Genomic DNA, 26798 nt, shown 5'->3' with positions numbered 1-26798 from the left:
CACACAGTATCGGTATGGATCATCTTGTTGACAGAAACTCTTAATGTGTACCAGCAGTTCCTGCCACAGTAATGGCTTCTATTTGTATTTCTATCTTTAATTGTATTCATTTACATTATGTGTCGCCAGTGTGGCCTCATTTTGCTACTTCTTATGAAATGAATGTCTCTTGCTCTGTTGGCCGAGCAAGTCTTGTCGATAGGATGGAATTATGATGTAATAAGATGTATTAAAATGAGGTCAGATAGATAGTCCAATCACAGTAGCTTACCCGTTGTAGTTTATATTTGCATTATGACCTTTATTCAGCAATCATTTTCTATTTCTTGTTCTTGTTCCTTTCTAAAGTAATCTTAAAAGGTCTACAAGGAGGCTGAATCCGTAAAGGGAATCAGTTTTTGCGTCATTGTTATGGCTTCTTGTATTTCAGTCTCAGTGTCTCCTAGGAGCTATTAGTCGACTGATGAACTTTGGAGAGATTTAGGATTTAGAGCCTATTAGAAAGGAAGCGAGAAGGAGGGCTGGATGGAGGTAGAGAGCATCGAAAGGAGAGAGAGAGAGAAAGAGAGAGAGACATTAAATTCTACAACCGCCTAAAAGGAAGTGATTCCCAAAGCTTCCATAACAAAGCCATCACCTGCGGAGAGATTAACCTAGAGAAGAGTCCCCTAAGCAAGCTGGTCCTGGGGCTCTGTTCACAAACACAAACAGACTCCACAGAGCCCAAGGACAGCAACACAATTAGACCCAACCAAATCATGAGAAAACTATAAGATATGTACTTGACACATTGGAAAGAAATTACAAAAAAATAGAGCAAACTGGAATGCTATTTGGCCCTAAACAGAGAGTACACAGTGGCAGAATACCTGACCACTGTGACTGACCCAAAATGAAGTAAAGCATTGAGTATGTACAGACTCAGTGAGCCTTGTTATTGAGGGAGGCTGCTGTAGACAGACCTGGCTCTCAAGAGAAGACAGGCTATGTGCACACTGCCCACAAAACGTGGTGGAAACTAAGCTGATCAATTTTGATAAACTCCAATATCTACTGGGTGAAATACCACAGTGTGCCATCCCAGCAGCAAGATGTGTGACCTGTTGCCACAAGAAAAGGGCAACCAGTGAAGAACAAACACCATTGTAAATACAACCCATATTTATGTTTATTTATTTTCCCTTTTGTACTTTAACTATTCACACATTGTTATAACACTGTACATACCCATAATACGACATTTGAAATGTCTCTATTCCTTTGAAACTTTTCTGAGTGTAATTTTTTTAAATTGTTTATTTCACTTTTGTTTATGATCTATTTCACTTGCTTTGGCAATGTAAACAACTGTCTACCATGCCAATAAAGGCCTTTGAATTACATTGAATTGAGAGAGAGGGGAAAGAGAGGCAGAAGAGTTGGGGTGGGGGAGGGGGAGGGATCGTGTGAAAGAGAAGGAGAAGGAGAAAGACGAGAGAGAATTAGAAAACAGAGGCAGGGACGGAGCGATAGAGACAAGACCGACAGTGTTCCGAACCCTCATTGGTTTTGAATGGTGTCAGCAATTTCTATCAATAATTATTTTGAACTTAACATGAATTGGGGTATTGAGAGTACTATATAGGTAGAGAACATTGAACAGAACAAGGCTACGTCAACAACTACATTTTGACAAAAATACAGAGAAAACCCTCTAGTCCCAAGCTCTGGTACTGTGTGTGAGAGAGACCGAGGGAAATAAAGACAGAGAGAGAGAGAGGGAGAGAGGGAAAGAGAACGCAAGCGCAGTGGTGAGAGGGGGAGCAGGGTGGTAGAGCAGAGAGAGAAGGAGGGAGACACAGGCTGCTCAGCTGACTGAAGCAGAGCTGGGAGAAGAGGCACGCCTGGCCTGAAGGAGGGCTGCTCTTCTCTCATTACTAAGCCAAACACACACACATACACACACACACACTCACACTCTCTCTCACACACACACACACACACACACACACACACACACACACACACACACACACACACACACACACACACACACACACACACACACACACACACACACACACACACACACACACACACACACACACACACACACACACACACACACACATACACACACACACACAGCCAGGGAGACGGGAAAGAATCCTAGGGAGACAGAGTGAGCGCCTGCCGACCTGCAACCATGGCCGACATGGGTGAGTAAAAAAAACCTTTCTGAAATCCTCCCTTACAGCGTGTGCATGCCAATGAGTGCGTTTAGCAATGGAGGCGTTGACAATATTTGGAGCCGGGTGGGGATGTACAGTGCAGTAGGGATCGACAAGGACGTAGCTCAGGCTAGACTCCAGGAGACAAGGAGTTTTCCTTTCCTGTCTTGTGTTCAAAGGTCATAGAAACATAGGCTGACATTACCAGCTCAGGTGAGCCTGTTGGGATAGACAAAGGTAGCAGGGGGCTGTTGCCGTAGAAACCCTGGCGACGGGGAGAGGAGTGGACAGAGAGCCTGTAGGGCTGGAAATGTCTAAATGGAAGCGCATTCCCTCTGGTTGAATCAACATCGTTTCCACGTCATTTCAATGAAATTGATGTCTGTGCCCAGTGGGCTGTTGGTGGGATGTCAGTGGCAATAAGGACCATGGGGGGGTTCCTATATCGCTCGGTGGGACAGATTAACACTCTGCTGTAGGCAGCATTTCCCCTGTCTAGACACGCACACACATATACACACACACACTGACTGACAAATAGGGAAATGGGGGTCTGTATGAAAATTGACACTGTGCATATAACCCTGATAGCCCCCCACTGCAGACTCTATTTCCACACTGCTTACCAGGGATTAGCCAAAGTGATTACTCTCTTTGCTGTGACTCTTTCTGTGCTGTGACGCTCTCTGTGCTGTGACTCTCTTTGTGCTGTGACGCCCTCTGTGCTGTGACTCTCTCTGTGGCGCTGCTCAGAAAGTGTGTCAACAGAACAGCACAGTGGACAGCTGATGGTCACACCCACACATTGACTAGGCTCTGCCTTTCTCTCTCTCTCTCTTTCTCTCTTTCTCTCTGCTCTCAAATTAAGGGTTCTAGGCTCTTTTTTTGTTCATATGGCTTTATTTTCAGATCGGTTAAATTAAATTGGAAAGGGATTTACGGCCAAGACTATAGTAATCAATAACAGTCTTGGCTCCAAAGTATTGTATGACAACTCTTTGATTAGTCTACAAGTAGACTATATGGGGAGACCAATGGAGAGCCTGAATGGCGAGACCGCCCCCATGCACACGTGCCGCACCCACGCACACTGTGTCCCCTGTCACAACAACATCCTCAAGCAGAAAAGTGTGTGACGTGACCAAACACTGTCGTGCACCAAGCGGTCAGATATTTGCTAGCTGGAGGGGACAGAGGCATGTTAGAGAAATGATGTACACACACACCTTCCCCTCCTTCTCTCCCTAGTCTCTGGCACAGGGGACACCATTGCCAGACATCCCTTGCAATCTCTGATGTAAAACGGCATGATGCGACTTGATCTCTCTGCCTGTGTATTCATATCTTCATGTGACTCTGGTCCTATACAGTATGTGCCAATATGTATTGCTGAGGTGCATTGCAGCAACATTTATTTGCGATCACTGCAGTGTGTTTGGGGGAGTCACTAGAAATATCCAGAATTCACAGAAAAGCACCTTTATTGTAGCTTGTGTTGGGTTTGCATTTATTGACAGTAGGCAGGATGATGAATGAGTGCAATTAATTTATACCAGTACTGACGTGTATGTGCATTGGCAAGCCACTTTGAGATTGGAATAGCCTGAAGATTCATGAGGGGTTTCAGTGTAGATGTTTTTGTGTGGGTGTGTACAGTGTACAACATCAGAATGTACAGTACCGGGATGTATTGTTTCTACAGAAATATTATGTAGTACATGTAAGCAGTGTAGTTGTTCTGCAGGAGGATATGACTAATATACAATGTGTGTGCGTGCACGCGTGCATGTGTGTATGTGTTGCAGACTCTCTGACAGAGGCGTTGAGTGCCATCAGCGTGAGCACCGAGCTGGTAGAGCAGGAGTTGAAGCCTCATCTGGACACCCTGCTGGCTGTGCTACTGGAGAAGAGTGAGTTTGTACTCTACACACACACCACTCTACACACACCACTCTACACACACCACTCTACACACACCACTCTACACACACCACTCTAAACACACCACTCAACACACACACCACTCTACACGCACCATTCTACACACACCACTCTACACACACCACTCAACACACACACCACTCTACACGCACCACTCTACACACACCACTCTACACACACACCACTCTACACACACACCACTCTACACACACACCACTCTACACACACCACTCTACACACACCACTCTACACACACACCACTGTACACACACACACACACCACTCTACACACACACCACTCTACACACACACCACTGTACACACACACCGTACACACACACCACTCTACACACACCACTCTACACACACCACTGTACACACACACCACTCTACACACACCACTCTACACACACCACTCTACACACACACCCCTCTACACACACCACTCTACACACACACACCACTCTACACCAACCACTCTACACACACCACTCTACACACACACCACTCTACACACACCACTCTACACACACCCCTCTAGACACACCACTCTACACACACCACTCTACACACACCACACCACTCTACACACACACACCACTCTACACACACCACTCTAGACACACCACTCTACACACACACCACTCTACACACACACCACTCTACACACACACACCACTCTACACACACACACACCACTCTACACACACCACTCTACACACACCACTCTACACACACACCACTCTACACACACACCACTCTACACACACACCACTCTACACACACACCACTCTACACACACCACTCTACACACACCACTCTACACACACACCACTGTACACACACACACACACCACTCTACACACACACCACTGTACACACACACACACACACACCACTCTACACACACACCACTGTACACACACACCGTACACACACACCACTCTACACACACCACTCTACACACACCACTGTACACACACACCACTCTACACACACCACTCTACACACACCACTCTACACACACACCCCTCTACACACACCACTCTACACACACACACCACTCTACACCAACCACTCTACACACACCACTCTACACACACACCACTCTACACACACCACTCTACACACACCCCTCTAGACACACCACTCTACACACACCACTCTACACACACCACACCACTCTACACACACACACCACTCTACACACACCACTCTACACACACACCACTCTACACACACACCACTCTACACACACACACCACTCTACACACACACACACCACTCTACACACACCACTCTACACACACACCACTCTACACACACCACTCTACACACACACCACTCTACACACACACCACTCTACACACACACACCACTCTACACACACACACACACACACACCACTGTACACACACACCAATGTACACACACCACTCTACACACACCACACCACTCTACACACACACACCACTGTACACACACACACCACTGTACACACACCACTCTACACACACCACTCTACACACACACACCACTGTACACACACACCCCTCTACACACACCACTCTACACACCACTCGACACACACACACCACTCTACACACACACCACTCTAGACACACACTCTACACACACACACACCACTCTACACACACCACTCTACACACACACACACCACTCTACACACACCACTCTACACACACCACTCTACACACACACCACTCTACACACATTACTCTACACACACACACCACTCTACACACACACACACCACTGTACACACACACCAATGTACACACACCACTCTACACACACCCCACCACTCTCCACACACACACCACTGTACACACACACACCACTGTACACACACCACTCTACACACACCACTCTACACACACACACCACTGTACACACACACCACTCTACACACACCACTCTACACACCACTCGACACACACCACTCTACACACACACACCACTCTACACACACCACTCTACACACCACTCTCTACACACTCACCACTCTACACACACCACTCTACACACACACACCACTGTACACACACACCACTCTACACACACCACTCTACACACACACACCACTATACACACACACACCACTCTACACACACCACTCTACACACCACTCTACACACACACCACTCTACACACACCACTCGACACACACACCACTCTATACACATTCCTCTACACACACACCACTCTACACACACCACTCTACACACACACCACTCTCCCCACACCACTCCACACACCACTCTACACACCACTCTATACACACCACTCTATACACATTACTCTACACACACACCACTCTCCCCACACCACTCTACACACACACCACTTTCCCCACACCACTCTACACACACACCACTCTACACACACCACTCTATACACATTACTCTACACACACACCACTCTACACACACCACTCTACACACCACTCTATACACTATACACTTTTGATTTGCTGGGCTGAGGCACAAACATTCTCTTTTTTTATCATATTTTGGATGCCTGACGTAGTCTCGGCACAAATCTTCAGTTATAAAAAGACTGAGTGTTACAGCAGTGTTCAGAACACCCCTGCTGTTTCTCATCTGTATTCATGAAACATCACAGTGCTATGGAGAGGGGGGGGGGGGGGGTCTTAAGAATTAAAGGAAGGAAGTGTGAGAGTGACAGGTCAGGTTATTCTCCAGCTCTCCCTCTTTCTGGTTCGGCAAATATCCAATTTATATGAGGTTGCACTGTGCACAAGCAGCCACATCTGGTTCTCCTCAAAAACGGGCAAGGGGACGTTACCATAGCAGCGCGGCCTAGTGCCTGACAACCTGAGCTGCCTCCTCGGCTGTTGTGACATTCTCTGAAAGGAGAAATACTAACATTAAGTCTTCCTCTGTGTCTATTGCATCTTGCTGCTTTAATAATCACAATGAATCTCCCTCCCAAGCTCAACAGAGGAGGATTCTATTTTAGTTTCTCTCTCCGGTCTTCTCTTGACATCACAGATGGTTTAGAGTCACTGTTAATCGGAGAGAGGAGAGGAGGATCAATCTCATCAAAGAGAAGGGGTGGATCAGCTTTAATATTGTGGATAGATTGTTGCTTCCATCAATGTAATTGTCTGCATCATTTCCAATCCCCCATATATTTTTGGGGTAAATATATATATCCATGTACAGTGCCTTGCAAAAGTATTCATCCCCTTTGTCATTTTTCCTATTTTGCTGCATTACAACCTGTAATTTAAATTGAATTTTATTTGGATTTCATGTAATGGACATACACAAAATAGTCCAAATTGGTGAAGTTAAATTTAAAAAATGACTTGTTTGAAAAAATATAAATAAATTAAAATGGAAAAGTGGTGCGTGCATATGTTTTCACCCCCTTTGCTATGAAGCTTCTAAATAAGATCTGGTGCAACCAATTAAGTCACATACTGTAAGTAGTTAAATAAAGTCCACCTGTGTGCAATCTAAGTGTCACATGATCTGTCACATGATCTCAGTATATATACACCTGTTCTGAAAGGCCCCAGAGTCTGCAACACCACTAAGCAAGGGGCACTACCAAGCAAGTGGCACCATGAAGACCAAGGAGCTCTCCAAACAGGTCAGGGACAAAGTTGTGGAAAAGTACAGATCAGGGTTGGGTTATAAAAAATATCAGAAACATCTGACGGACACCCCACGGAGCACCATTAAATCCATTATTAAAAAATTTCAAGAATATGTCACGACAACAAACCTGCCAAGAGAGGGCCGCCCACCAAAACTCACAGACCAGGCAAGGAGGGCATTAATCAGAGAGGCAACAAAGAAACCAAAGATAACCCTGAAGGAGCTGCAAAGCTCCACAGCGGAGATTGGAGTATCTGTCCATAGGACCACTTTAAGCCCTACACTCCACAAATCTGGGCTTTACGGAAGAGTGTCCAGAAAAAAGCCATTGCTAAATAAAAAATAATAAGCAAACACGTTTGGTGTTCGCCAAAAGGCATGTGGGAGACTCCCCAAACATATGGAATAAGGTTCTCTGGTCAGATGAGACTAAAATTTTGCTTTTTGGCCATCAAGGAAAATGTCTGCCGCAAACTCAACACCTATCATCACCCTGAGAACACTATCCCCACAGTGAGGCATGGTGGTGGCAGCATTATGCTGTGGGGATGTTTTTCATCGGCAGGGACTGGGAAACTGGTCAGAATTGAAGGAATGATGGATGGCACTAAATACAGGGAAATTCTTGAGGGAAACCTGTTTCAGTCTTCCAGAGATTTGAGACTGGGATGGAGGTTCACCTTCCAGCAGGACAATGACCCTAAAGCAACACTCGAGTGGTTTAAGCGGAAACATTTAAATGTGTTGGAATGGCCAAGTCAAAGCCCAGACCTCAATCCATTTGAGAATTTGTGGTATCCATCCAACTTGAAGGAGCTGGAACAGTTTTGCCTTGAAGAATGGGCAAAAATCCCAGTGGCTAGATGTGCCAAGCTTATAGAGACATACCCCAAGAGACTTGCAGCTGTAATTGCTGCAAAACGTGGCTCTACAAAGTATTGACTTTGGGGGAGGGGTGAATAGTTTTGCACGCTCAAGCTTTCTGTTTTTTGGTCTTATTTCTTGTTTGTTTCACAATAAAACATATTTTGCATCTTCAAAGTGGTAGGCATGTTGTTTAAATCAAATGATACAAACCCCCAAAAACCCATTTTAATTCCAGGTTGTAAGGCAACAAAATAGGAAAAATGCATACATACACACATACATACACATACAGTACATACCCATATATATATATATACATACATAAACATTCAAACATATACACGTATATACATACATATACATACTTTTTTTAGAATATACCTTTATTATTCCTCGCAAACCCTACCACCCCTCCCCCAATTTGAAATAAACTATTAAACAATAACACTTAGGCTTTTACCTTCAGTTTATACATATTATACACATTTTACAGACACAATTTCTGAAACTGAAATAAATCATTCTCTCTGCTATTATTCTGAAATTTCACATTCTTCAAATGAAGTGGTGATCCTAACTGACCTAAGACAGGGAATTTTTACTAGGATTAATGTCAGGAATTGTTAAAAACTGAGTTTAAATGTATTTGGCTAAGGTGTATGTAAACTTATGACTTCAACTGTAGATCCTCTATGAGGCTGTGGAGGGATTCTAATTGTGGTTTTAAAATAAAACATGAATCATCACCGTACAACGACACCTTTGTTTTTAAGCCACGGATTTCTAATCCCTTAATATTATTGTTGGATCTAATTTTAACAGCTAACATTTCGATGGCAATAATAAATAGATATGCCGACAGTGGACAACCTTGTTTTACTCCTCTTGACAGTTTAAAACTTTCTGAGATGTAGTCATTATTTACTATTTTACACCTAGGGTTACTATACATACAGTAACTTTGACCCATTTTATAAGAGATTCTCCAAATTTGAAATATTCTAGGCATTTATATATAAACTCCAGTCGTACTTCATCAAAAGCCTTTTCCAAATCAGCTATGAATACTAGGCTTGGTGTCCCTGATATTTCATAGTATTCTATTGTTTCCAGTACTTGTCTTATATTATCTCCAATGTATTGTCCATGTAAAAAACCTGTCTGATTAGGATGAATAATATCTGACAATACCTTTTTAATTCTGTACACCAAGCATTTAGCTAGAATTTTTGCATCACTACACTGAAGTGTAAGAGGCCTCCAATATTTTTAATGGACTGGATCTTTATATATACCAATTGGATCCTGTTTCAGTAATAATGAAATCAGACCTTCTTGTTGCATGTCCAATAATCCAGCATTTATATAGAAGTGGTTAAAACATGCTAAAAATTGTCCTCTGAGTATATAAAAAAAAAAAGGTTGTTGTACTTCCACTGGTATGCCATCCAGCCCTGGAGTTTTCCCAGCCTTAAAGGCTTTAATTGCATCAAGAAGTTCCTCCTCTGTAATTTGGCCTTCACTTGAGTCTTTCTGTACAGATGTTCATTTTACATTATTAATAGGGAAAAAATCCATACAATTAGCTTCGGTTAGTGGAGATGGAGGAGACTGAAACGAAAACCAATTCTTAAAGTACTTTACTTCCTCTTTCAAAATATAATTCGGTGAATCATGCATGACTCCATCATTTGCAACAAGTTTCAATACATTTTTTGGGGTAGCATTTCTATGTTGAAGATTGAAAAATTATCTGGTGCATTTTCCCCCATATTCCATCCAGTTTGCTTTATTTTTATAATATATTACACTGGATCTTTCTTGAATAAGTTCCTCCATTTCTTTTTGTTTTTCCTCTAACTTATTCTGTGCCTCTATGGTACAGTTTTTATTGCTATCTAACTGTACTGTTAGTCCTTCAATTTCCTTTGTTAATATGGACTCTTTTGATATAAATTGCTTTTGTTTTATAGATGAGTACTGAATTGCATGGCCTCTAAAGGCACAATTAAAAGTGTCCCATACAATAAGGGGATCTGCTGTACCCCTTGTTATGTCAGAAAAAGTCAGTTATAAATTATTCTGTCCTAGTTATAAACAAGTTATCATCCAGTAGGATTTGATTACATTTCCAATATCCTCGCCCACGTGGAAATTCTGTAGGAGTAATATATATGCCAATTATGTGATGATCCGACCGCATTCTGTCCCCTATCAACACTTTTTAAACTTTTGGTGCCAGAGAGAATGACATAAGAAAGTAATCAAGACTAGCTTGATAAACCTCTGCCATGTATATTTTACTAGGTCAGGATATTTAAGCCTCCATATATCCACTAATTCCAATATATCCATGACATTCATGATTTCCTTAAGTGCCTGAGGGTGATAGTTTGTAGTGTGATTTCTTTTACGGTCCATAGAGGGATTTAAAACCGTATTAAAGTCCCGTATTAAAATATATAAATTCTTAAATATATTTTAAAGAAGCTTGGATCATCATTATTTGGACCGTATATGTTAATATGCAATATCTGTTAATTGTCCAATAACATATTTAAAATAATCCATCTACCTTGATGATCTGTTTGGACAATTTGCACATTTGTGTCACGCCCTGGAGTGGCCGGAGTCCGCACCTTTGGGGGGGGGGGGGGGGGGGGGTACTGTCACGCCCTGGCCATAGATAGGCTTTTATTCTCTATTTTGGTTAGGCCAGGGTGTGACTAGGGTGGGCATTCTAGTTTCTTTATTTCTATGTTTTCTGTTTCTATGTTTTGGCCGGGTATGGTTCTCAATCAGGGACAGCTGTCTATCGTTGTCTCTGATTGGGAATCATACTTAGGCAGCCTGTTTTTCCACCTTAGTTATGGGTAGTTGACTTTGTTAGTGGCCTGTATAGCACTAGTAAGCTTCACGTTCGTTTTTGTTGTTTTTTGTTTTTGTTGGCGACATTTTAAATAAAGTGAAATGTACGCTCACCACGCTGCACCTTGGTCTCATCATTACGACGAATGTGACAGAACTACCCACCACAAACGGACCAAAAGGCGTGGCCAGGAGGAGCAGTGTTTTCTGGAGGAATGGACATGGGAGGAGATCTTGGAAGGCAAGGGACCCTGGGCAAAGGCTGGAGAATATCGCCGTCCAAAGGAGGAGATTAAAGCAGCGAGGAAGGCGGAGGCAGCGAGTAAAAGGGCCCAGGATTACACAGGGTCACGGCTGGCACAAAAGACCGGGAGGCCACTCCCCAACATTTTTGGGGGGGTCACACGAGGAGATTGGCTGAGTCAGGTTGGAGACCTGAGCCAACTCCTCGTGCTTACTGTAGGGAGCGTGGTACTGGTGAGGCACTGTGTTATGCGGTGGAGCGCACGGTGTCTCCAGTGCGCGTTCACAGCCTGGTGCGCTACATTCCAGCTCCCCGCATCTGCCGGGCTAGAGTGGGCATCCAGCCAGGACGGATGGTGCCGGCTCAGCGCATCTGGCCGCCAGTGCGTCTCTACGGCCCAGGATATCCTGCGCCGGCTCTGCGCACTGTGTCTCCGGTGCGTCTGCACAGCCCAGTGCGTCCTGTGCCAGCGCCCCGCCTTTGCCGGGCGAAGGTAACCATCCAGCCAGGACGGGTTGTGCAGGCTCTACGCTCGAGACCTCCAGTGCGCCTCCTTGGCCCAGTGTATCCGGTGCCTGCTCCAAGAACCAGGCCTCCAGTATGTCTCCCCAGCCTGGTGAGTCCTGTGCCTGCTCCCAGAACCAGGCCTCCTGTATGTCTCCCAAGCCTGGTGAGTCCTGTGCCTGCTCCCAGAACCAGGCCTCCTGTATGTTTCCCCAGCCTGGTAAGCCCTGTGGCAGCTCCACGCACCAGGCTGCCTATACGTCTCCTCACTCCAGTGATGATCCATGGCACGAAGCCTCCAGTGATGATCCATGGCACGAAGCCTCCAGTGATGATCCATGGCACGAAGCCTCCAGTGATGATCCATGGCACGAAGCCTCCAGTGATGATCCATGGCACGAAGCCTCCAGTGATGATTCATGGCACGAAGCCTCCAGTGATGGTCCATGGCCCGGAGCCTGCAATGAGGATCCATGGCACGAAGCCTCCAGTATGGATCCGCGGACCGGAGCCTTCAGCGACGGCCTCCAGTCCAGAGCCTCCGACCACGGTCTCCTGTCCGGAGCCTCCTACAACGGCCTCCAGTCCAGTCCGGAGCCTCCAGCGACGGTCCCCAGTCCGGAGCCGCCAGCGACGGTCCCCAGTCCGGAGCCTCCAACGACGGCCTCCAGTCCGGAGCCTCCAACGACGGCCTCCAGTCCGGAGCCTCCAGCGACGGTCTCCAGTCCGGAGCCGTTAGCGACAGTCCCCAGTCCGGGGCCTGCAGCAAGGGTCCCCAGTCCAGAGGCGCCACCAAAGTGGGGAGAGCCAGAGGTGGAGCGGGGCCTGCGTCCCGCACCGGAGCCACCACCGAAGTAGATGCCCACCCGGACCCTGCCCGATAGAGTTAGGTTTTGCGGCCAGAGTCCGCACCTTTTGGGGGGGTACTGTCACGCCCTGGCCATAGATAGGCTTTTATTCTCTATTTTGGTTAGGCCAGGGTGTGACTAGGGTGAGCATTCTAGTTTCTTTATTTCTATGTTTTCTGTTTCTATGTTTTGGCCGGGTATGTTTCTCAATCAGGGACAGCTGTCTATCGTTGTCTCTGATTGGGAATCACACTTAGGCAGCCTGTTTTCCACCTTAGTTGTGGGTAGTTGACTTTGTTAGTGGCCTAGTAAGCTTCACGTTCGTTTTTGTTGTTTCTTGTTTTTGTTGGCGACATTTTAAATAAAGTTAAATGTACGCTCACCACGCTGCACCTTGGTCTCATCATTACGCCGAACGTGACAATTTGGATCAAAATTACTGTTAATTAATATCATCATCCTTTTGAATTTATTTGCCCATGGGAGAAATATATTTCTCCCCCCCAGTCCTTTTTCCACAAAACTTAATCTAAAATTGTTGAATGACATAACTGTAAACAATAGATATTATATTCCTTCTCTTTTAGCCAGGTAAATACTGATGGTCTTTTCTTATTATCTGCTAAGCCATTACAATTATAACTGGCTATACTTGTTTCACCACTTACCATAATGAGACACATGTTTCAATTCTATTTATTAAAATATATGTTTGTAAACGTTCCATTAAAAAGTAACATGATGATTGAGTGTCTATATAGCTGTACCATGATATTTGCATTGCTACTAAGTAAACCTCCAATTGGTCCTCACTATTCCACCCGCTAAAAGCCCTCCTCATCCCGAGTTGGGTTGTCATCCCAATGCCCGGCAGACCACCCCCGAACCCTCGGATCCCATAGCCACGGAGAGACCGTGACCTATCCTTCGAAAAGAGCACACAGTGCCACCCACAGAACAGACGCAGAGAAGAGACTTGGCACAGGAAATGGCATTACATCTAATGCTGGGACACTTTCATTTGCAAAAGTTGTGTCTAAATTCATTTCTGGGTAACAATTAGCTGGTTTGTCTATAGGTCAATAAAGATGATTTATGTTACTGTAGACATTTGTCATTTTCCGTCTTCAGTTATATTCCATTCTATTGTATCTCCATGCCAAGGAGTAGTTGATATATACAGTGGGGCAAAAAAGTATTTAGTCAGCCACCGATTGTGCAAGTTCTCCCACTTAAAAAGATGAGAGAGGCCTGTAATTTTCATCATAGGTACACTTAAACTATGACAGACAAAATGAGAAAAGAAAATGCAGAAAATCACATTGTAGGATTTTTTATTTATTTATTTGCAAATTATGGTGGAAAATAAGTATTTGGTCAATAACAAAAGTGTATCTCAATACTTTGTTATATACCCTTTGTTGGCAATGACAGAGGTCAAACGTTTTCTGTAAGTCTTCACAAGGTTTTCACACACTGTTGCTGGTATTTTGGCCCATTCCTCCATGCAGATCTCCTCTAGAGCAGTGATGTTTTGGGGCTGTTGCTCGGCAACACGGACTTTCAACTCCCTCCAAAGATTTTCTATGGGGTTGAGATCTGGAGACTGGCTAGGCCACTCCAGGACCTTGAAATGCTTCTTACGAAGCCACTCCTTCGTTGCCCAGGCGGTGTGTTTGGGATCATTGTCATGCTGAAAGACCCAGCCACGTTTCATCTTCAATGCCCTTGCTGATGGAAGGAGGTTTTCACTCAAAATCTCACGATACATGGCCCCATTCATTCTTTCCTTTACACGGATCAGTCGTCCTGGTCCCTTTGCAGAAAAACAGCCCCAAAGCATGATGTTTCCACCCCCATGCTTCACAGTATGTATGGTGTTCTTTGGATGCAACTCAGCATTCATTGTCCTCCAAACACGACGAGTTGAGTTTTTACCAAAAAGTTCTATTTTGGTTTCATCTGACCATATGACATTCTCCCAATCTTCTTCTGGATCATCCAAATGCTCTCTAGCAAACTTCAGACGGGCCTGGACATGTACTGGCTTAAGCAGGGGGACACGTCTGGCACTGCAGGATTTGAGTCCCTGGCGGCGTAGTGTGTTACTGATGGTAGGCTTTGTTACTTTGGTCCCAGCTCTCTGCAGGTCATTCACTAGGTCCCCCCGTGTGGTTCTGGGATTTTTGCTCACCGTTCTTGTGATCATTTTGACCCCACGGGGTGAGATCTTGCGTGGAGCCCCAGATCGAGGGAGATATCAGTGGTCTTGTATGTCTTCCATTTCCTAATAATTGCTCCCACAGTTGATTTCTTCAAACCAAGCTGCTTACCTATTGCAGATTCAGTCTTCCCAGCCTGGTGCAGGTCTACAATTTTGTTTCTGGTGTCCTTTGACAGCTCTTTGGTCTTGGCCATAGTGGAGTTTGGAGTGTGACTGTTTGAGGTTGTGGACAGGTGTCTTTTATACTGATAACAAGTTCAAACAGGTGCCATTAATACAGGTAACGAGTGGAGGACAGAGGAGCCTCTTAAAGAAGAAGTTACAGGTCTGTGAGAGCCAGAAATCTTGCTTGTTTGTAGGTGACCAAATACTTATTTTCCACCATAATTTGCAAATAAATTCATTAAAAATCCTACAATGTGATTTTCTGGATTTTTTTTTCTCATTTTGTCTGTCATAGTTGAAGTGTACCTATGATGAAAATTACAGGCCTCTCTCATCTTTTTAAGTGGGAGAACTTGCACAATTGGTGGCTGACTAAGTACTTTTTTGCCCCACTGTAAGTATGTGTATGATCTGTCCCCAGGGAAGGGTGCTGCTGAGGAGATCGCCTCCAGTGGGATCCTTCCCATCTTAGCCCAGTCCCTCAGGGTGAAGAGTCCTCTCACCAACCAAGTGGCGTTGGTGGTGGCAGAAATGGCCAGGGAAGGTGAGATGAGATGCCAGCCCACAAGACAGAGGAACAGGGGGCATGAATACCAATCTGAGTTTAATGGAGAGAACCCAAGCCCTTAATCACAACTACTCTGACTCACACTGTGTTTGAAAGACTCACTGATTAAAATAAAATAAGTTGATTTTATTTTCTGGCTGCAATCAAACTATTACCATTGATGGACAGTTTTGACAGAAAAGTGGTCTCTGTGCTACCTCACCTGCTCCTACTCATTACCTATCAACTAATATTCATGACCTCTACTGTGTACCCACTGGGCACAGACGTTAATTCAACTACTATTCCACATTGGTTCAATGTCATTTCATTGAAATGACATGGAAACAACGTTGATTCAACCATTGTGTGCCCAGTGGGCACTTGAGGTTCAAAGTGCCCTTTCAAAAGAAGTTATGCTAATGTGCTATTTTAATTAGCTTTGTGTAGATGATATCTATGCATAATATATGTTACTGATGTGCCCTCTGCTTCCTTCACTATCCTTTGTTCTTTAATCTATGCATTTTTCTATGCATAAAGCAGAACTTCTGCCACTGACTTACAGTATGTGCATTCTGTAAGAACCGCTCCCTGAACTAAAAATGACTACTTTCTATTTGCATCTACCAAGATCCAGTCCTCCGTTTACAAACACAACAATGCCATAGGCTTACTGTGGGTACAAACAGAGATTGAGGAAATGCTGTCCCTGTGTTCCAGCGGCGGTGAGGGACCCGTGCATTGATGCTGGGCTGGTGACGGTTCTGGTGCCCCTGCTGAACAGTGCAGACGAGGAGCTGCTGCTCCACACTGGCAGAGCCATCGGACGCATCTGCTTCGACAACAGTGAGTGGGACTGACTCTCGCAGGCCCTTCCCAGGGGGAATCAGGCTTTACCTGCAGTGATAGGATGAATCTGAACCTGAATCTGCCTACTAAATGAATATGTAATCTTACTACGCAATGCTTGTCCTGATGGATTTGCTGTGTGTGCCTCCACCTCTCCAAGTCTATTTATCTCAGTCTCACTCCATTACTCTCTACCTCCTTCTCTCCCTTCCCCTTTTATCCCTCTCCTCCTCCCTCTCTCAGCGGCCCAGCAGGATCAGCTGGTGCAGTGTGGGGTGATCCCCAGGCTGGTGGCCATCATGAGGGAGAACCTAGAGAACGACCCACTGGTAAACGTGTGTCTGCTGGCCCTCTGTAACCTGGCCGACATGGGTGAGGAACGCCAGAGGAACTTTAGTATACTCTAGACAGGGTCACAGAGAGAACCCACTGGGCACACACTGGTTGAATCAATGTTGTTTCCACGATATTTCAATGACATTATGTTGAACCAACACGGAATAGACGTTGAATTGACCCCTCTAGCCAGTGGGGAGGAAAGCCTGTTCGTTTTTGGTTACAATTCTGAACGAAAATGGTGTGCTTGTCTCATTTGTTTACTTGGAGACTGTGTATACTGAGTTGAACCAGTTATTGTTTTTCTCACATTCTTATCTGTGAATGAGAATTGTTTCTTAAACAGGCTTGGTTAGATAAAGGTGTCAATTCAAATATGTGGCCTCTGACCCCTGCAGACACGACGCGGGAGGCTCTGGTAGAGGTGGGCGTGGCGGAGGTGCTGACGGCTCAGCTAAAACGGGCTACTGACGCAGAGAGAAGACACATCATACTGGAGGTTCTGGGATCACTGGGAGAGAGTGGTACATCTGGGCAAGGGCCTGAAATGTGGTCATTCAAATGATGATCATTTATACAGACACGGATGAGAATAAATAGGCTGCAAGTGAGGTTTAAGCTTTTCACATGGAGGGTTGAATGAATGTGTGCTCAGACTAACACACTCCTCCTGTGCTGCTGTTGTCAGATGTTCTGAAGCTGCAGTTTGTGGAGTCGGGGGTTCCTGAGGCTCTGTCCGAGATGATTCGGGGGCTACAGGGTGGCTCTGACCCCCATGACCTCTGCAGCATCAAGATCGCCTCTAACCTCATCGTTTCCCTCCTGCTGGGAGGTAAGGAACTCAACCTGACCTGGAGGCACCGGAATCCCTCTGGTTCTCCCCCATAACCCCATAGTCCATGCCTCCTCACCCACACCCCTTCACTGTCTGTCAGCTCACATCACTCAATTTGATTGATGTTTGATTCCGAATGTAATCGAGCAAAGATACTCTCAGACTAAGAATCACATTTGTATTCATAAAAATCAGCTCATGCGAAGTGTTGGTGATGATGATATGTGGTTTTCTGGTTTATTTGTCTTTTATCTGTTTCGATTTCTTTGCTAAATGAAATATGGATGATTGGTGACTGACTAGTTTGATGTGCTGCCTGTCCCTGTGTGCTGTGTTTGGTGCATTAGATGAGTCCATGCAGAAGTGTTTTGGCGAGGGCACGGGGGTGGTGTACCGGGATGTACTCTCTTGGCTGCAGTCCTCCAACACTCAGCTGCAACTGTCTGGAGCCCTGGCCATCGCCAACTTTGCCAGGAATGGTGAGATGACGAAATGCCTTCAGATTGACTGCTTTAGTTTTGAGAATTGATTCTCCTCAGTCTCTGATGTTCTTAGCCCATGTCTATATTCATATTCTATTACCTTATAACCTCTCTTCACCTTTCTCTCTCTGTATCTTTTCTCTCTCTCTCTCTCTCTCTCTCTCTCTCTCTCTCTCTCTCTCTCTCTCTCTCTCTCTCTCTCTCTCTCTCTCTCTCTCTCTCTCTCTCTCTCTCTCTCTCTCTCTCTCTCTCTCTCTCTCTCTCTCTCTCTCTTTCACCCTTCTCAGACAGTAACTGTGTGAAGATGTTGGAGTTAGGGGTGGTTCCTCATATCCTGACCCTACTGGAGCAGCATGTGGACGAAGGGGACGTGTCCGTCCAGCATGCCGGACTGAGTGCGCTCAGAAACCTGGCGATCCCAGGTACATAGTAGGATGGATAACCACAAACACACACGTGCACGCACACACAGACACACACACACACAAACTGACCCCACTGAACCCACCACTGAATGACAAACTGGCAGCGGGAAATTCATGACTAATGTGTTTATCTTGTAAGCTCTTCTTACACGGAGGACTCTCAGCTCTGAGACCACTGTGACCCTTCTTCTCCCTGGTGTTTCAGCCAGTAATAAGGTAAGGATGCTGGAGGACGGGGTGACAGAGAGAATCAGGACCTTGCTGCGCTCTGACATGCCCCCAGTGCAGTTCAAACTGCTGGGCACCCTGCGCATGATGGTGGATGGACAAGGTTCGTGGGAAAGGTGTATGGTGAAGAAGAATGGGATGTGTGCTTAATGTAGAAGTCTGGGTTATACTGTATGTGACTAAACTAAAATCACATAGGTCAAATGCATTTATCTATGCAAATGCATTTATCTATGATAAACTAAGAAACAGGGCTGTTGTTCCTACCACCAACCACCTGTATAGGATAGTTATTTCAGCCCCAGTAGATGCTGTAAAATTATTCTATGTCCAAAGGCACAGTTGGAATCACAGCCTATTTACACTGTATGTGGGATATAAAATCCACCACAGGCACTACTATGACCTGTCACAGTAAATTGCAGGGTACTGGCTCCCCTTGATTACTGTAGTCTACTGAGGTAAAACACTCCTATAAAGGGAATCACCGCTCTGAGTCTGCTTTCTCACTTCTAATCCTTTCATTGTTTCTTTCCCCCATTTCTCTCTCTCTCTCTCTCTCTCTCTCTCTCTCTCTCTCTCTCTCTCTCTCTCTCTCTCTCTCTCTCTCTCTCTCTCTCTCTCTCTCTCTCTCTCTCTCTCTCTCTCTCTCTCTCTCGTTCCCTCCCTTTCTTTCTGTCTCTCTGTCTCTATCTTTCTCTCTGTCTCTCTCTATCCCTTTCTAACCATCTTTCTCTCATCTCTAATCTCCCCCCTCACTCAATTTCTCACCCCCCACTCTCTGACTCCCTCCTCCTCCACTCCCTCCTTTCATCGTCTCTCAGAGGATGCAGCTGCATTGCTGGGTAAAGATGAGGTTTTGTTGGCGAGGATCATTGAGTGGTGTGAGGCACGGGACCATGCAGGGGTCAGGGGAGAGGCCAACCGCCTCCTGGCTGCCCTTATTAGACACAGCCGTGCCCCGGTGAGTCACTCATGGGCACACACATGCACACACACACGCACACACACACACACACACACACACACACACACACACACACACACACACACACACACACACACACACACACACACACACACACACACACACACACACACACACACACACACACACACACACACACACACACACACACACACACACACACGCATGAGGACTACATACTGTATGTGTGTAATACTCATCTCTTCAAGAGACTGATTCTCTCCATACCGACTCTTACAGGAAGTCATCAACGCTGTAACCAAAGCAGATGGGGTGCGACACCTCATCTCCATGGCAACCAGTGAACACTTGATCATGCAGAATGAAGCCCTGGTGGCCCTAGCGATTGCATCTGCCATTGACATCGGTGAGGGATTCTACTATCCTTTGAGAGCAATCAGAGGGAAAGATCAATACATCTAAAGCTATCCTTAGGACTGACAGAACGTAGCTAGATACATGTTTACTGACAGAACGTAGCTAGATACAGGTTTACTGACAGAACGTAGCTAGATACAGGTTTACTGACAGAACGTAGCTAGATACAGGTTTACTGACAGAACGTAGCTAGATACAGGTTTACTGACAGAAACCAAAATAAATAGATTTGCAATAATATCTGTATATATTCTGTCAGCATGTAATAATATACAATGTAATAATATCAGCTTATATTTTACAATGGTGATTACTGTATGCTCTTTTTAGGTTATACTAATTATACACTCCTTGCGTGTGTGCGTGTGACATGTCCTTCTGTTTTCCAGCCTCCATGCAGGAATCATTCCGAGAGGCAGAGCTCTTGCCCACACTGCAGAAGATGCTGGATGACCCAGTGGGGACGGTGGAGTTCAAGTTCAGTGCCCTAGGGCTTATCTGCAGCCTGGCCAACTCCAGTAGGTACCCCACGCACGCACGTGCACCCACACCCACACCCTCACCCACACCCACACCCATACCCACACCCACACCTACAGCCACACACATGTTCTCTCGCTCCTTTTTTCTGTCTCTCACTCTCTCTCTTTGTCTTTGTCTCTATACTCCTCCCTCTTAGGCTTGATGAAGGAAGAAATGGAATCTCTTAACCTGAAGGAGACGCTCAACAAGCTCTCTGGTCACTCCAGCACCAACGTAGCCACACAGGCCGACACAGTGCTGGCCATGCTTTCTGAAACCAGCTAGACTGGCCTGACCGGACCACTGCCCTGGTCAATGTGACCACAGACTCTCAGCACCACGTGCCACCACAACCTCCCCTACTATCGTGACTACACCATCCTCTCCATGAAAAGAAGCAGATATTGAGTCTTCCAAAGCTGGGCCTCCATTCACCTGGCCTACGGAGAGCACAGCTGGACAGAGCTATATTAGGACTAACCAACCCAATCTGACAGAGAGCTAACAAGGTGATAGACTATGTTCTAAGCACAAGCTGAATGAGCCAACCCATGAAAACGCACACGAATCACAACAACCCCGGTTCAGTCATCATGACCATCTGTAAAAAATAGTGTTTATGTGTGAAATAGCTCTTCTAATCAGTACTCCAATCAATTCAATGTATGTATGATTTCCGATAACGACCAGTGTATATTATCAAAGGAAACGTTTGCTTATGTATGCGCCACATGGCTACTGTTTCATAGCATCTAATGTGCTTACCCTCAATGGAAAACACAAAACTAACGTCTGACACTGTTTATCCATGTGATGTTCTATCTATACTCTGTATTGACCAATGTACATGGATGTAAATGTTCCTAGAATAGAACCTGTCTCTTCTCTGTGGATCTTGCATAGTGAGATCCCCTCTGTCATATCTACAGTTTACAGCTCAAGAAAAGCATTCAAAGCCAATATCGCTGATATTTTACCAAAGTACATTTTAATTAGTGCTAGTTATCTGAGAGCACAGGTGGGTGGGCACTGGGGATAATCATTACAGAGCGGTGAGAGTGTCAGGCAGCTCCCCCACTGCCTGCCAGCTCCAAAATTCAGACTAAAATTCAGACTAATATGTTATGTTGATGCTGGGCCAGCAAAGGGCTTGTGATGAAGGGAGCTGTAATGTTGCTCTCAGAGTCCTGCTGATTCAACTCCTTTTAACACCAATTTGTTAAGGGGTCTTGAGCCCAACAGAGACTGACTGGCTATTTCAAAAGGATTAATATAGCTAATAGCAACTGAAAACAGCACTCCATCTGTCTTTCATTTTTAGTACCTAATAGGCTACTCAATGGGAGCTGAGTTGGTAAATTAGCTTTTAATGTTGAATGAAATTATGAAAGAGATTGGTGGGTTTTCTCACTATCTAATCGTGGCATGTGGTTGTTCAATGACAGACATGTATTTGTTTAAAATCTATAACTTTTTCATTTCAGAGAGACACATAATCATGTTTTTTTGCAAAATGCTAACAAATATGTAACAAATAACTACATTTTTAATAAAGAAATGTACAAATTATACTTTTGTGACATCAATATTATTTAATTTTCTAAATAAGTTATTCAATACAGTAATATGAGATCTGTATGTAAAACATTTACATTTTACATTTTTGTCATTTAGCAAATAGCTCTTATCTAGAGTGACTTACAGTAAGTGCATTCCTCTTAATTAAAATAGCTAGGAGAGACATCCACATATAACAGTCAAATATACAGGACACGAACATTCCATTCCAGCTAAACAATGGATATATAGCGTTTTGCAAATAAACACATTTTCATACACATCTAATATCTATTATATACAAATCTGAGAATAGTAATAGTTTACACACACATGAAGGTAACCATAAGCAATCATTTCTGATGCAAAAACACAAATGTGAAAAATGTGTGGATATAGCGTTATGGAAATAAACTCTTCAATGGATCTTTGAAATAACTATGTTTTGTGTTTTAATAAAAAGGATGGCTTACAGAAACAACTGGCAATGGCCTGTAACTTATCTGTTGATTGGAGTATGTACTGTATGACTGAATGTGGGTGTGTTTCAGGTCTCTAAAACACTACATTGTACAGGTAAAGCAATTTGGAGGAAGGCTACTGGTCATTTTCTTCCCCCAGTCCAATACTTTCAGTTCAGTATGGGTCTGCTGTCTGCTTCTCGTTTTTCCAAACACAATGGCTACCCTTCTCATTCTGCTTGCGTACTCGGAACACTGATAAACACATTGTCTCAGACTCCCTATGCCTCTTTCCCATGTGGGAGGAGAACATATTTTGCCTCATCCATATTCAGATAAACTAAAGTCTCAGTGGTTACAGGAGTGGTAATGTTTTAGTCAGGTGGTAAAGGCCCATACTGTGCTTACATCCATACCTACTGTGTGAAAAGCCGCAACATGTCCAGGCTGTAGAAGCACAGGGAAACGTGCCACATTACAGAGAAGACAACCACTCTAACCACTAGGTGGCAACATTGTCTTTACACTACAGTCAATGCTTATTCATAGCTCTTTATTGAAACGAGGCACAGTATGTACACAATTACAGGACTCAGTGTGTTTGTTTGTGTGTGTGTGTGTCTGTATGTGTCTGTTTACTGTGTGTGAGTACAAGCTTGCGCGTGTATCATTGGGTAGCGGCTGATTTACAGAGATTGCACTGTAAAATGTTTGATCTCTGCACACTGCCGGCGAGTGGGATTCTGGGCCAGGAGCCCAGACGTGTGTGTGTGTGTGTGTGTGTGTGTGTGTGTGTGTGTGTGTGTGTGTGTGTGTGTGTGTGTGTGTGTGTGTGTGTGTGTGTGTGTGTGTGTGTGTGTGTGTGTGTGTGTGTGTGTGTGTGTGTGTGTGTGTGTGTGTGCTGTACGTGTGTGTGTGTGTGTGTGTGTGTGTGTGTGTGTGTGTGTGTGTGTGTGTGTGTGTGTGTGTGTGTGTGTGTGTGTGTGTGTGTGTGTCTGTACGTGTGTGTGTGTGTGTGTGTGTGTGTGTGTGTGTGTGTGTGTGTGTGTGTGTGTGTGTGTGTGTGTGTGTGTGTCTGTACGTGTGTGTGTCTGTACGTGCCTGTGTCTGCACATTCAACTGCCTGCTATTTCCTGAGCAATCTGTTTCCTGTGCAAACAGATAAACATCAGTTGAACCAGAGAAAACAACAGCAAAACATGGGACTGCTATCAATCAAACCACCGCTAAAGAACTGGTGTTGGGAAAAAGATTGTGTGTGTGTGTGCACGTGCGTGTGACTCACACCAGGCAGAGCACAGCTGAGTCCCGAGTGTGTCATTAACACTTCTGTACCCTGAACCAATCGGATAACCATCTCTATAATCACTACGGTTGTGTACCAGGTTGTATTTGTTGCAGTCGCACTGCACATCTCACATTGGAATTACAACCTGGAATGTGCCTTTCATGTCAGTGGCATCAATTTCTATTGCAGTATTTACTGTTTGGGATAAACATTTAGGAACGCATAACCAACTAGTAATAGACGTCTATAATAGTCACCCAGTTGCAAGATGGCGCCGACAGAGATGGTCGCCTCGCTTCAGGTCCTTAGGAAACTATGCAGTATTTTGTTTTTTTAATGTGTTATTTCTTACATTGTTACCCCAGAAAATCTCAAGTGTTATTACATACAGTAGAAAGGGGAGGAAGGGAAGCGCTAATAAGGTACACAATAGTACATTTTGGTAGATAGAAGGTGCTCTTTGGTAAAAGGGGTAAATTGGTCATCAAAAAGAAAGGAGGACCATGGCACTCGTCATATAATTAATTTAAATGCCTTTATTAGTATGGCATGTTCAATAGAAACAACGTTTTTAAAAAAACGACGCGTTTCGGCTGCATGGCCTTCGTCAGGGTCTCCTGGTATATCCCCCCAAGCAGATCCCTCGTCGGCCCTGAAAGAACTTCACTGGACTCTATGTAAACTGGAAACCATACATCCTGGGGCGGCATTTATTGTAGCTGGAGATTTTAGCAAAGCTAATCTAAGAACCATACTTCCTAAATTCTATCAGAGTATCAAATGCGCGACAAGAGCTGGTAACTTTCTGGATCATTGCTACTCGAACTTCCACGAGACATACAAAGCACTCCCCCGCCCTGCCTTCGGCAAATCTGACCATGACTCCATTTTGTTGCTCCCAGCCTATAGACAGAAACTAAAACAGGAAACTCCCGTGCTCAGGTCAATACAATGCTGGTCTGACCAATCAGATTCCACGCTTCAAGATTGCTTCGATCACGTGGACTGGGATATGTTCCGGATAGCCTCAGACAACAACCTTGATGTATACGCTGACTCGGTGAGCGAGTTTATTAGCAAGTGCATCGGAGATGTCGTACCCTCTGTGACCATTAAAACCTTCCCTAACCAGAAACCATGGATTGATGGCAACATTTGCGCGAAACTGACAGCACGAACCACCGCTTTTAATCATGACAAGGTGACCGGAAACACGACTGAATACAAACAGTGCAGCTATTCCCTCCGCAAGGCAATCAAACAAGCAAATCGTCAGTATAGAGACAAACTAGAGTTGCAATTCAACAGCTCAAACACGAGACGTATGTGGCAGGGTCTACAGTCATTCACGGATTACAAAAAGAAAACCAGCCCTGTCGCGGACACCGACGTCTTGCTCCCAGAAAAATTCAACAACTCCTTTGCTCGCTTTGAGAAAAATACAGTGCCACTGACACGGCCCGTTACCAAAGTCTGTGGCCTCTCCTTCTCCGAGGCCAACGTGAGTGAAACGTCCTTGCAAGGCTGCCGGCCCAGACGGCATCCCTAGCCGCGTCCTCAGAGTATGCGCAGACCAGCTGGCTGGTGTGTTTATGGACATATTCAACTAATCTCTAACCTAGTCTGTTGTCCCCACATGCTTCAAGATGGCCACCATTGTTCCTGTTCCCAAGAAAGCTAAGGTAACTGAACTAAATAACTATCGCCCCATTTCACTCACTTCTGTCATCATGAAGTGCTTTGAGAGACTAGTCAAGGACCATATCACCGCCCTACCAGATACCCTAGACCCACTCCAATTTTCTTACCGCCTCAGTAGGTCCACTGACGATGCAATCGCCATCACACTGCACACTGCCATATCCCATCTGTGCAAATGGGTCCTGGACTTTCTGACGGGCCGCCCCCCAGGTGGTGAAGGTAGGAAACAACATCTCCACCCCGCTGATCCTCAACACTGGGGCCCCACAAAGGTGCATTTGCAGCCCTCTCCTGTACTCCCTGTTCACCCATGACTTCCTGGCCATGCATACCTCTAACTCAATCATCAAGTTTACAGACGACACTACAGTGGTAGGCCTGGTTACCAACAATGACGAGACAGGGAGACAGGGAGACAGGGAGACAGGGAGGAGACAGGGAGGAGGTGGTGTCAGGAAAATAACCTCTCACTCAACGTCAACAAAGCAAAGGAGATGATCATGGACTTCAGGAAACAGCAGAGGGAGCACCCCCCCCCCCCCTCCCACATCCACATCGACGGGACAGTAGTGGAGAAGGTGGAAAGTTCTTCGACGTACACATCACGGACAAACTGAAATGGTCCACCCACACAGACAGCGTGGTGAAGAAGGCAGAACAGCGCCTCTTCAAACTCA

The 26798-nt window shown here is 45.1% G+C and overlaps 1 protein-coding gene and 1 long non-coding RNA gene across 3 annotated transcripts in view; one reads left to right on the top strand and one right to left on the bottom strand.

The window, feature by feature from the left end:
- The window catches only part of LOC139562629 (uncharacterized), a 50917-nt gene that overhangs the window by 13298 nt on the left and 10821 nt on the right, over positions 1-26798 (bottom strand). The window lies entirely within an intron of this gene.
- LOC139562227 (rap1 GTPase-GDP dissociation stimulator 1-like) lies at positions 1819-22683 on the top strand. 2 transcript variants are annotated; one of them, XM_071379714.1, is made up of 14 exons: positions 1819-2198; positions 4016-4120; positions 15943-16065; positions 16792-16917; positions 17164-17292; positions 17655-17780; positions 17945-18088; positions 18439-18570; positions 18861-18995; positions 19138-19329; positions 20051-20190; positions 20455-20581; positions 20982-21110; positions 21272-22683. In XM_071379714.1, exons 1-14 carry the CDS (start codon positions 2186-2188, stop codon positions 21397-21399), a joined length of 1749 nt encoding a protein of 582 aa, XP_071235815.1. In that variant the 5' UTR covers positions 1819-2185; the 3' UTR covers positions 21400-22683. The 2 variants fall into 2 exon arrangements, with proteins under 2 accessions (XP_071235815.1, XP_071235816.1); XM_071379715.1 differs by having other exon boundaries at positions 1823-2198; positions 19204-19329.

This window comes from Salvelinus alpinus, chromosome 32, assembly GCF_045679555.1.
Source record: "Salvelinus alpinus chromosome 32, SLU_Salpinus.1, whole genome shotgun sequence".
NCBI classification, from domain to species: domain Eukaryota; kingdom Metazoa; phylum Chordata; class Actinopteri; order Salmoniformes; family Salmonidae; genus Salvelinus; species Salvelinus alpinus.
Note: the sequence above shows the minus strand (reverse complement) of the source record. Positions and strands in the feature narration are given on the sequence as shown.